The sequence below is a fragment of the Camelus dromedarius genome, chromosome 10, assembly GCF_036321535.1.
Source record: "Camelus dromedarius isolate mCamDro1 chromosome 10, mCamDro1.pat, whole genome shotgun sequence".
In the NCBI taxonomy this organism is placed as follows: domain Eukaryota; kingdom Metazoa; phylum Chordata; class Mammalia; order Artiodactyla; family Camelidae; genus Camelus; species Camelus dromedarius.
The window spans coordinates 76358708-76370907 of record NC_087445.1 but is presented as its reverse complement, the minus strand read 5'-3'; the positions used below and the strand labels follow the sequence as shown (position 1 = coordinate 76370907).

The window sequence follows — 12200 nt, the reverse complement described above, 5'->3', positions numbered from 1 at the left end:
AGGGCCCCAGCCCGCATACCTGCGCGGGCATGGGGGCGGGGGGCGGAGGCAAGGAGGCCGCAGGTGCACTGGCGCCCACCGGGGGGCGCCCCCCGTCCTCGCTGTGCGCGGCTGGGTCCTCCGACCGCCAGGGGCCGCTGCAGGCGCCGGGTCCCGGCCGCCCTGCCTGCCGGTTGCCGGGGAGCGGCCGCCGAGGCCCGCCGGGCTGGAGAGCAGGCGGCTCTGAGAGGTGGGGACACGGGGCGCGGGGCCCCAGGGAGAGGGCGCGGGGTGCGGCGCGAAGTGACCCCCGGGCGGGGGCGCGGCGGGAGTCCTGGACGAGGTCCGGGGCGGGGGCTCGGGGCCCAGGGGTACCAGGCGCGGGATCACCCCTGGGCGGGGGTGCAGGGATCCTGGGCCCGGCGCGCGTCGGGGCACGGGGTCCTCGGCGCGGGGCGGACCGCGCGGTCCTAGGCGCGGGGAACCCCTGGGCGCGGGTCTCGTCTCCCCTCCCTGCCCCTCCCCCGGGGCCCCGCGCCGGTCGTTGCCCTGAGGAGCCCCACAGCCGGCCAGGCTGGACTCGCAGGTCCTGAGTCAGGGGCCTTCGCAGCCGGGGCCGCTGACCTGCTCAGGGTCGCCCGCTCTCAGGGCGGGCACTGCGGGCCGAGCTATGGTGGTGGGCGCGCAGGTGAGCGGGGCGGGGCCGCCTGGCTGCGGGAGGAAGGGGCGCGGCAGGGTCCCCATCGGAGGCTGCGCCGATGGGGAGCTTACTTGGTCATGCCCCCGCACCCCACGGGAAGAGCAGGCCCCTCAGGAGGGTGGACTTCCACCATCCTAAGTTGCTCCTGCTTTCACCCACCTCCTAGGAGGAAGCCGCAGGCCAGAACGTCTAGATGCTACTTCTTGCTGGCCTGTTGCTGACCTGTCAGCTCCGTCACCTTTAGGAACAGTAAACTGGCATCAGGGCCACGGTGGTGGCAGGCTGATAGCACACTTTCCTTTAGGTTCCAGTCGGGGACTTCAGACCTTCAGGGCTTCCAGCCATGCAGCAGCCAGCCCTGGTGGTGCCGGACCACCCCAGGCCTGAAGGGGAGCCGCTGCCGGTCCTCTCCTCCGTGCCTCACCCAGCGACGTCTGACTTCGCACCCCTAACACTGGGCGTTGCCAGTAGCCCCAGGAGGAGCCATCTTCTGAGTCGGCTCAGCTGCTGTCGTCCGTGAGGGCCGGCCCCTGGACTATGCCATCTGAGTTGGCGTGTGTGGGGCACTCGGAGGCTGCCCCCCAGCAGCCCGCCGCCCAGGGGCATCTGCAGCCTGAAGTCAGGATGCTCAAGGGGCAGCTCCCAAACACTGAGGAAGACCCCGTCCCCGACCCTTGGTCCCTGCCTGACAGCCGGCAGGCACCTGAGAAGAGCCCAGTGCTCCCTCCTAACATCCCAGCACAAGTCACCGATGAGGATCCACATGCCAAGGCAAGAGCCTTCGCACCGAAGCCGCCGACGAGGCCCCGGCTGGAGCGAGCACTGTCCCTGGATGAGAAGGGCTGGAGGAAGAGGCGTTTTCGAACCAGCCGGGAGGACCTGGCTGGGCAGAGTGGGGCCAGCCCTTCTAGGGGCTCCCTGCAGGATGAGGCCCCCGGGACCCCCACCCACAGTGGCTCCCCACCCTGCCTGAGCACCTCCCTGCAGGAAATCCCCACAACCCGCAGGGCCCCCTGCAGCTTGGGTGGGGGCCCCTCCTCGTGGGGGAACTGTCTTTCTGGAATGATCAGCACTTCCCTGGACCTCCTGCACCGGGATGGGGCCTCGGCTGGGAGCACCCCCAGGCTGGCCAGCCTACTTCCCCCACGCCCGCTGCCTGCCATGGACCAGAACGTCGCCTCCAATGCCCTGAGGACAGCAAACAAGGTGGACTCGGATCACGCGGACTACAAGCTCCGCCTGCAGGCCAGGCTGTTCCGGGCCCACAGCAGCCTCGGCCCTGGCCGGCCCCCGAGCCCCCTGGCCAACGACGACTGTTCCCTTCACTCGGCCAAGTCCACCTTCAGCCTCCTGGCACCCATTCGTGCCAAGGACGTCCGGAGCAGGTAGGGCCTCCGGGGTGGAGGGGTGTCGTCCGCTGCCTTTGTGTTAACCTTCAGATGCAGGTCCCATGAGAACCACGGGAAGGTTCTCCTAAAAGCATGTGAGGTGCTGGAGCAGCTCTTCCACCACTGACCCCCTTGACCTAGCGCCTCCCCAACTTTGAGACATGCCTCTCATCTCTTGTAAGAACTTAGGGCTCCCCTAACCCAGGACGATCTCATCTCCAGGACATCCTTTACTACATCTGCACAGACCCTGTTTCCAAATAAGGTCATATTTGCAGATTCTGGGGGTCAGGTGGCAGACAGAGGGCCGTCTTCCCCTCCCTCCTCCCTTGGTGAGCTGAGCAGTAGAAGCCAGGCAGGTGGTCTCTCTCCAGCCCTGGAGTGAGGGCCGCTGTCCCCAGGCTCCCTCCTGCTCTCTCCATCAGCGAGGGAGGGGCAATGTTTATTATTATTATCACAAAGTGAGCTCCTTTGTTAATTTCATCCACCGTGAGTTTCTCGTAAAGAGCGAGATCTCTTTGCGCATTTGAAGTGTTCTTATACTGTCTGAATTATACGCAACTTACGTAGATGTAGCACGTGTTATAGAAAATGAGAAACACATCTCAAAGTTACAAGCAGCAAAGGTGGACTGATGGGGACACCTCCCTCTTCCAGACCCTCTGTATGTTCTCGGACAGGGGTGGGCTTTGTAAGCCACGTGGTCTCCGTGGCCGTGGGACACACACATCAATGGCCATGGCTGTGCATCAGGGGCACTGTTCAGGGACAGCAAAATGTGAATTCATGTCATTTCTTCATGTCACAAAGTACTTTTATTTTTAACCCCAACCTTTTGAAAGTGTAAAAGCGATTCTTGGCTCGCAGACTGCACACAGCCCAGATCTGGCCGAGGTTGGGCCGGGGACCCAGGGAATTGCCCTTGGAGGGGCTGCTCTCTGGCCACGCAGCGGACAGCCCGCTGGAGGAGACGGCACTACAGGCAGTGGAGGGGGTTTGAACACGGTCAGTGAGGTTCCTCCCTCCTGACGTGCTTAAATTCATGTCCTTCAAAGCTTGGTCAGGCTTCAAGAGTCTCCTGTGTGAGCCCGGGGCTTGGGAGCCACACTCCAGACCTTATCTCCTTCAGAGGGATCGGCGCCTCTTTGAAAGCTAAGATTTTCTCAACAAGCTGCAGTGAAAAGAGCGCGTGAGCAGTTTGCAGGTTTCTGGTAACTGACTCAGGCTTGACCCCAGGCGCCCCTTCCCTTCTTGGGAGCTCGATCAGATGGTGTAAACCCTTGGTGAACAAGCGAGCTGGGATTGGGGTGTCCACGGTGGGGTGTCCACCTTCCCGGAAGGTGGAGGCCAGCAAGTAGACCAGGGCTTAAGGGGTGCGTTTGCTGCGGAAGTGCCTGTCTGACCAGGTGAGAGTGGACCCCAGGACAGAGGCCAAGCTGGTGGTTACCCAGTTGGCCCAGCTGCAGGAACAAGTCCCCCACACAGGCCTCCTGCACCGCAGCGCCCGGTGGCTCTCCTCATCACATCGCAGAGCCCAAGCAGCCCCCCGTGATGTGCTCTCAACACTGGACAGGGACGTGTCAGGAAACAGGGAGGGGCCTCGGAAGAAATCAGAAAGTGTGCCGGCAGGAGTGGGCATCTGCAGGTCCCGGTGATGAGGGGAGATGACTCAGAGGAGGGCCCATCAGGCGATGCCATGTGCACCCACCAACCCATCTTGGTGCCCCTGGACGGGGAACGGGACACGTGGAGCTGATCGGGGCACATCCGTCAGGAAATGGGAACAGGTCTAATCAGCCTCGAGTTGTCACGAGCACTTGGGAGACAAAGGAGTCTGAGCTGGGACTTCACAGGCCTGATGACCAGTGTCCCCAGTGTGGGCAGCATGGGGGAAGGAGGCCTGTCATGGAACTAAGAAGACGTCAGGGACGGAGCAGGCCAACCCAGGGTGTGGCCATTGCCGGGGTCCCGATCCAGGGACCAGCCTGACTGAGAGCTGGGTTGGTAGTGGGCTCCTTCCAGAAGGAGGGTTCCCGGAGAAAGGCCCGCAGACAGTGCAGCGGGAAAACGCAGGGGCCTCCCTGCGCGAACGAGTCTCAAGAGGAGGAGGGAAAATTAGAGCAGGGAGGGGACACAGCCGTCACCACCCAGCTGGCCCCCTGCTCACCTGCCCAGGCAGGGATGGAGAAGGCGGCCACCAGGGCCTCGGTGCGGAGGAGCTGGACTTGGTCCCCACGGGAAAGAAAGCAGCCCCTGTAGACCTGGAGCAGGAACGCACTCGGGGTTGGGCGGGACCGGGACGGGCCGGCGCAGCCACCACCAGTTTCTGTGCGGTCCCCCAGCCGAGAACGGTTCTCACATTGTTGAAACAAAACACTGAGGCAGTACTGACACCCTTTGTGATGTGTGAAAGTCACGTGGAACTCAGGTTTCGGTGTCCCTAAGTAGAGTTTGACTGGCACACGGCATGCGTCATTCGGTTCCGTATGGGTGGTGGCTGCTGTCAGCCGAGTGAAAGAGGGACAGACTGGTGGCCCAGAGTGAAACACCACAGCTGCTCAAAGTGTCAGTGCGACCTTCAGGGCAAGAGAGGGGCAGGGCGGGCCTTTCTTGTTCTTTGTCGGGGCCTTGTTAACCATTTGCAGGTGGTGTCCTCTGAAAATCTGAAAGTGGATTTAACCGCCGCGTGTCACGTGCAGCACGTGTGCGCTCCCAGTGCTTGAGGACGAGGCCAAGGCCAGGCCCTCAGAAGAGGGCCTGCGTCCTCCCCGAGGTCTGCTTACAGCCAGAAGCCCACCTCGACCTCTGTCTGTGGCCCTCCCAGGGCCTTGCCTCTAAGAGTTTCCACAAAAAAGCCCAGAATGTCCCCTCATGTCCCTTCACCTATGGAGGTGAGAAAGAGAAGTCGGAAGTCTGGTGTTTGTGGAACTGCGGACCTGGTAGTCTCCTGAGAGGGCAGGGGACCCCGGTGCTCGGCTCCGGGCCAGCTGGCAGGGTCCTTAGGAAACCCCAGCTCTGGGAGAGAGGCTTCAGGAAACCGAGGCCTGAGGCCGACAGGCCTGCCCGCGAGGCGTGCCCTGCACCTGGCCCCTTTGTGGGCCATCCGCTCCCACCCCCAGCGCCCAGTTCAGTCTGTCCCTGTCCCCACAGGAGCTACCTGGAGGGGAGTCTCCTGGCGAGCGGGGCCTTGATGGGGGCGGATGAGCTCGCCCGGTACTTCCCAGACCGGAGTGTGGCCCTCTTCGTGGCCACCTGGAACATGCAGGGCCAGAAGGTAAGCAGGCCGCCCCCTCCCACCTTGACTGGGGCCAGGGTTCCTGCCAGGCTCTTTCCAGGGCCTCCCCAGCTCGCCCGTCACCCTCACCCCCGAGGAGCCTCCTGCCCGTAACACTGACTCGGCCACCTCTCCACCCTGACGACGGGGCGCAGGGGCCCAGGGCTTCTGTTGCACACACACTGTGTTGTTAGAGCGGCTTTAGGTTCACGGCACACCTGAGAGGAAGGGCGGAGGTCCCACAGGCTCCCCACCGGCGGCGCCCGTCGCAGGGCCCAGCCACTGCAGGCAGCCCAAGCCCACGGTTCCCCTTGGGCCACTCCTGTGTGCATCATGGATCCTGGCACATGTGGGGACACACATCCACCCCTGTCCTCCACAGAGCAGCGTCTGCACCATTATCCCAGTCTGTTTCTCATCGTGAGTCCCTCACTGGTCGGGGCTCCCCATCCTCTGCCCCACCACGCCCCGTCAGGGTCCCACTGCGAGCCGGGCGCTCAGCTCCCTCAGTCCTTGTGGACTAGGTGAGCATCCTGGCCGCCAGGCTGGGGCTTTGCATGCTGGTTTCTGGGGAAGCCCATTGGATGGACGCTGTCCCAACGGCCTCCTGTGCTGCCAGCGCCTGAGTCTCCGGGGGCGCCCTTCCCACAGTTAGCGGTCTCCCCCCTGCCTGTGGGGCTGGGCGTGGACGTCCTCTAGACTGTGGGTGACCCTGACACCTGGGTGAAGGAGATGACTGTGGCCACCAGTGGGGGCTCGGGCTATCGCCCACGTGTGCCAGTGTGTTTGCTGCCAAGAGGAGCGAAGCAGCCGTGTCCTGGGCTGACAGCAGGGTGATGGGCAGGGAGGAAATGGCGCAGGGCTGCAGCCCCCACAAAACAGTGACCTGAGCGAGACAGAAGTGATTGTCTCTCGGGAGGAGGCAGTTGCCCAGGCTGGTGGCTCCGTCGTCCTCAGGGAGCCACCCTGCCCATCCACCCATGGCCCTCACCCTGGGCCCAGAGGGCCAGAGCCGGCCGGCAGCCCATGGCAGGGCCGGCAGCAGCTGGGGTGAAGACCAGGGGGGCTCGCTTCCCTCCCTGGGGCTGCAGTGAGAGCGGAAGCACAGGGGAGGGAGGCGGGGAGCACACTTAGGGGACAGCCAGGCTCGGGGCTGGATGCAGCAGAGCAGACAGTGGCTGCACTGTGGGCAGGGCCGAGGCGGGGGGGGCATGGCGAAGAGGGGAGCCAACTGGGCCGTGACAGACCAGGGACTCCCCTCCCTTGGGAGAGGCCGTGGGGTCTGCAGGCCGAGCAGGAGCCCTGCATGCCAGCCTCTCCAGCCCCTGCCGGGCGCTGCTTCTTTCCCACAGGAGCTGCCCCCGAACCTGGACGAGCTCCTGCTACCGGCCGAGGCCGACTATGCCCAGGACCTGTATGTCGTGGGGGTCCAGGAGGGCTGCTCCGACAGGTAGGCGGCTCACCCACTTTCCTGCCTCTGCCCCGCCCTGCGTCTCTGAGCTGCTGGTCCCACCCAATCCCTGGGAACAGCGGCTCCAGTGGGCTTTCGGGGCCGAAGCTGCTATGGCTGGAGAACCCCGTGTGGGGCAAGACACAGGCCACGGCCAAGCCTGGAAGCTTTTCCTTCTCAAATGGTGACTCACAGAATTTTAAATAAATGAGATCTACCGTCTTGTAAGTGAATAGCTGATCTAAGAGACAGTGAGGGCAGCGAAGCCTGGCACGTCCCCTTGGCTCTGAGCCCAGCCCTCAGTGGTGTCGCTCACCTGTCCTAGGTCTGGCGGTGGCCCTCAGGTGTGTTTGCGAGTTGACCTGGTGAGGGGAGTGGGGTCCCCACCCCTCGAGCAGCAGTGGGAGGCCTGGCCAGAGCGGAGGTGCCCCGACTGCACAGACACTCGGAGGGGGCTCTGCTCCCCAGGGGTCCTGGCCTCCAGGGGAGGTGGCCTCACTCCTGCCCGGCCCTGGAGCTCTCCCTGGGCCTCTGCTCAAGTCTCCACTGGGGTACCAGCCCCGTCCATCACTGGGACCTTTGGGAGGCAGCGGGAGGACATGGGCCTGTGACCATCACCGGAGACGCCGAGGAAGCGGGTCTCCTAGGGCCCGGTGGACCTCTTGTGCTACTCAATCACCGCATTCCCACAGGAAGAGGAGCTTGCTTCCCTCCCGGCTCCTGGGGGCTCTCTGGGGCTGGGGCGGGGGGCTGGCGGAGCTGGGAAGCCCCATTCCCAGGCCGACTGCTTCCTCACCGCAGGCGGGAGTGGGAGGCGCGCCTGCAGGAGACGCTGGGCCCGCACTACGTCATGCTGTTCTCCACGGCCCACGGGGCGCTGTACCTGTCTGTGCTCATCCGCAGGGACCTCATCTGGTTCTGCTCAGGTAGGTGGCCCAGCTGCACCGCGTCCCCTTCCATGGCAACCACGGGGAATCGATCGGCCATGTTGGGGCTCAGCGCTCTTCCCCTCCCTGCAGAGGTAGAGAGCGCCACGGTGACCACACGCATCGTGTCCCAGATCAAAACCAAGGGCGCCCTGGGTGTCAGCTTCACCTTCTTCGGCACCTCTTTCCTCTTCATCACCTCGCACTTCACCTGTAAGTCTTGCCCCAACACTGGGTGCCATCTGCCAGAGTCAGGCTGGGGGCAGAGGGTGCCGGGTCCCTCGTTGGCCTCCCAGGACCTAAGAGGAGACCTCACGGGGGCCTCCCATCCAGATGGGCTCCATCCTGAGCTTGGAAAGGTCTGCTGGGAGGCGCTGTCAGCCTGGTGGGCCGGGTCCCCACATAGACGCCGTGTGATTAGAGCACTCTCAGAGGGCAAAAGGGGGGGGTCTTTGCCCAGGACGTACCCCCCAGGTGCCCAGGCCTGGGTTCAGAAACCTGCCTCTGTGGAGGCCCTCACCACACCATCCTTGCAGCTGGAGATGGGAAGGTCAGCGAGAGGCTGGTGGACTACAGCAAGACCATCCAGGGCCTCGCCCTGCCCCGGAACGTGCCGGACACCAGCCCCTACCGCTCCGACGCAGGTGAGCGGCCCGGGCAGTGCTGCTGAGAGATGCTTTACCCCAGAGACCTGCAGCAGCTGCCTCGCCCCCTGGATAGTTCAGTGGGGACGGACTGTTTAGAGCTTTTGAGAATCGAGGTCAGGAAAGTCTGGAGAGTCACAAGGCTTGGTGCCTGCCCACCCGCAAGTAGTGACCATGCGCACCTACTCAGCCAGGCCAGGCAGTGTCCATGCAGCTGCCAGCCCGGGTCTGATCCTCGCCGCTGCCTCCCGTCTGTGCTGTGAGAAGCTGGGAACCCGAGGGCAACTGTAGCCACTTGAAATGAAAGAAGGAAAGTCACAGACTCAAACATGACCCCAGAATGCTGCGGAGTCTGGCCCTCACAGCCCTGAGCCCCCAGGACAGCATTCAGGGCTGCCACCCTCTTCCCCAGGGTGTCCTTGCCCCACTGTGGCTCTGGGGGTTTGGGGACACAGACCAGTCCCTGCTGCCAAGGCCTGGGGAGGGCAGGGCTCATGTGCTTCCCTCTCGCACCCCAGCGGATGTCACCACCCGCTTCGATGGGGTGTTCTGGTTCGGAGACTTCAACTTCCGCCTGAGTGGCGGGCGGGCGGCGGTGGAGGCCATCCTGAAGCAGGACCCGGGGGCTGACGTGCAGGCCCTGCTGCAGCGCGACCAGCTCACCCGGGAGATGAAGAGAGGTGGGGCCCAGGGGAGGCTGACGCCCGGGACAGGGGGTGGCACTCCTGGGGTTGGGGTGACCCTGGGCTCCATGCTGTCCCAGGGTCCATCTTCAAGGGCTTCCAAGAGCCAGACATCCACTTTCTTCCGTCGTACAAGTTTGACATCGGGAAGGATTCCTACGACACCACCTCCAAGCAGAGGACTCCGTCCTACACGGTGAGCCCGGGCTGGCCCCCACGGGGCGGACTGGATACCCTCTTGTCCAGGGCGGGGACCTGGGTGAGCCAGCACCCAGCCTCAGCCCCGGGCCAGTGACCACTCAGCTCTGCCTCCCATGGGGCTGCCCTCCAAGTGTTGTTCTGAAGGGGGGCTCGCTGGCCCAGAGGAGGCCTGGCACGGGGCAGGTGCCCGCACGGTGGGCTCTGGGCAGGCGCTGGGAGTGTGTGCAGGGTTTGAATCTGGGCAGGAGATGCTGCCCCAGAGCAGTGAGGGAGAGGCCTCAGGCATACCTGGCCCCGTCCAGGGCCCAGATGCCCATTGTAAGCAAGGCTTGGGGCTCGGGCTCTGGGCAGGGCCTCCTGAGGGTGGGCGTTGACTCGGGACTCTGCTCAAGATCAGCTGGGGTGACGGGCAAGCAGGCCAAGGCCCGTAGCAAAGCTGCCTCTGGGTATTCTGGGCAGGACCGGGTCATGTACCGGAGCCGCCACAAGGACGACATTCGCCCCATCAAGTACGCCTCCTGCCCCGGTATCAGGACGTCCGACCACCGCCCCGTGTACGGCCTGTTCCGGGTCAGAGTGAGACCAGGGAGAGACAAGTCAGTATCCCGCCAGGCCTCCTCCCTCTGTCTGCTCCTGGGGCGGGGTGGGGGGTGCTGGGAGTGTAGTGTGGCTCCTCGGGTCCCGCAGCCCCACGTGGGGGCTGCTGGCATTGGTTGCCTGAAGTGCTCGATATGCAAGTGACATGCCAGAGGGTGGGGACCTCGCCCGGAGCAGCCCGAGGACAGCAGGGGTCACCCTACAGCCCCTGCAGGGGCCTTCCCGCCACAGGCAGGGTCTGGCACCGTTGTGGGCGGAGGCCTGCAGGTCCAGGCGGCCGAGGGAACCCCCGGGCCCCATTCCTCCACACGCCGCCGCCCGCAGGAAACACCACCCAAGCAGGAGCGGCTCGGAAGACCGGCGCCCTCCTGACGGCTCCTTCCCCACAGCATCCCGCTGGCTGCTGGCAAGTTTGACCGTGAACTGTACCTGATAGGAATTAAAAGACGGATTTCCAAAGAGATGCAGAGACAGCAAGTGCTCAAGAACCAGCACTCGAGTACTATCTGTACTGTTTCTTGAGAAGTTTGCCGAAGGAGGGGGATTCGCCACCTGCAACGTGGGAGGGTATTTGGCCCAGACTCCCTGGAAGAGAGAGGAGGTTGCCATCTGGGACCTCTCCCTGTCTTTGGATCAGGATGAGCCGCTCCTGGAATGGGACCAGCCCGTGCGTACTGACTCACCACCCCCGGAGCTCCCCTCACAGGGCGGCCCGCGCACGGCCCGACGCTGGCCTGCTCGCCCACAGTCCCTGTCAGCCTAGGCGTCAGGGCGGCTTCAAGCGGCTCGCAGGCTCTCCACCCCGCCGCCGCCGAGCCACCGCCGCCTCCTCCTCCCGCCTGGCTGCCGAGCCCTCACCTCCGTTTGCATGTCCAGATCCGCAGCCTCCCTGCAGCCCCTAAACACCAGCCAGGAGCTGCCCGTCTTGTCTGAGCTCAGGGCGCCCGGTAGTGCTGGGGAGGAGGCTGCCCGGGGCTGGGTGACCCTGGGATCTCGGATCCCACGTCAGGGACCACAGACAGGATCCGGCTGAGGCTGGGATGAGGAGGGGCCGGTGGTTCAGGGCCACAAAACCACCTCCCTCTCCTCTCTTGGTCTCAGTGATTTCAGACCATTTTCAGAGGCGAATGGCATTCATGTAAGAGGTGAGTTTCCCGGTCAAAGAAACCGTTAGAAGCTTCTAATGTCACCACCTGGCCCGCCTCGGCCAGCACCCCGCCATGTTCCAGATTTCTTCTTCCTCAAAGGATTTACAGCCCATCATTGCTTTGTGTCTTAGCCCATCTCTTAAAAACAGTGCAGGCTTTGAATGTGGGAAAATCTAGGGGCATTCAATCTAGTCTTTTAAATTATTTATTTTTCAGTATTTATATTTTTAAATAAATACATATATTGACTCTCAAACTCTCTCTGGCTAAAGGTTGAGTCCTAGAAAGAAACAATCTGTATACACACCCTGTTCTTTCAATGTTCTTATGAGGAGAGGCTGTCACATTCAAAGGCAGCATGTTTGGTCTCACGTGGTCTACCTCTGCTGCCTGTGCACCCACAGCCTCGTCTGCTGCCCCCAGGTAAGTGTTCACTGAAAAAGGGGCTTCTGGGGAGACCTGAGTACTTCAGACTTGAGTGAACCATGATGGAACGATGGAAAGTCAATTCCAAGAAGTAGACTATCAAACTTTTATTAGCGTCAGCTTCCAAAATGTGGAATGTAGATTTTAAAGCAATACACACCCAATCTTTTGGTACAAGTGGGAGAAATTCCACTGAGAAGGCAGTCAATCCCATCTAATCTTTAGAAACTGTTCAGATTGTCTGAATGTATAAAATTGTGCTCAGAAGAATGTGCGTTTGAGTTTTGAATCAATTGTGGTAACAGGGCTTGAAATGAGAATTTATGGATTCTTTCTGGGTGTTTTCTCTGACCAAAATCATGGAAAAGAGATTTAATGTGACACGGACGTGTGTTAGCTTTGAGACTGAGCTTCATGTGGTTGGGGGGCCATTACATACACCTGATGGGTCCAAAGTGAAGCAGTTAGTACCAGCCATCAGAGTTTAGACGAATGGGGTCTCACTTGGCAAGTGAGGTTAAAGCTCAAATTAATGCAAATGAAACTGGTGACCGTCTGGAAACTGAGCTTCATAAAGAAGCGTGGAACACAACCAGGCTTGAGGGCGGTTTTTAGAGCCCAGCTCTTTTCTCAGAAATGTGCTTTGAGTCCTGCACGGCCAGCGCAGGCTGCCGCCAGAGGTGGGGGTGCTGACAGGGAGGCTGCTGAGGATGACAAAGGCGCACTCGTGCTCAGGAATGGAGTGGACAACCTATCACATGGGTGCGCTGGAAAGGTGGCCAGG

The 12200-nt window shown here is 62.3% G+C and overlaps 1 protein-coding gene across 1 annotated transcript; it reads left to right on the top strand.

Moving 5' to 3' along the window:
- Positions 1-153: 153 nt before the first annotated feature.
- INPP5E (inositol polyphosphate-5-phosphatase E) lies at positions 154-11246 on the top strand. The gene is made up of 11 exons (XM_031450851.2): positions 154-229; positions 984-2064; positions 5218-5341; positions 6694-6791; positions 7593-7717; positions 7811-7930; positions 8254-8361; positions 8880-9041; positions 9125-9240; positions 9705-9841; positions 10232-11246. The coding sequence occupies exons 2-11, from the start codon at positions 1217-1219 to the stop codon at positions 10362-10364; spliced, it is 1971 nt and encodes a 656-aa protein (XP_031306711.2). The 5' UTR covers positions 154-229; positions 984-1216; the 3' UTR covers positions 10365-11246.
- Positions 11247-12200: the final 954 nt, after the last annotated feature.

Bases quoted from the DNA above. Each gene is read 5' to 3' on its own strand.
- INPP5E (XM_031450851.2), top strand. From the start codon at position 1,217: ATGCCATCTGAGTTGGCGTGTGTGGGGCACTCGGAGGCTGCCCCCCAG. The intron at 7,718-7,810 runs GTAGGTGGCCCA...CCCTCCCTGCAG, and splicing joins CCTCATCTGGTTCTGCTCAG to AGGTAGAGAGCGCCACGGTG. The intron at 7,931-8,253 runs GTAAGTCTTGCC...CCATCCTTGCAG, and splicing joins CATCACCTCGCACTTCACCT to CTGGAGATGGGAAGGTCAGC.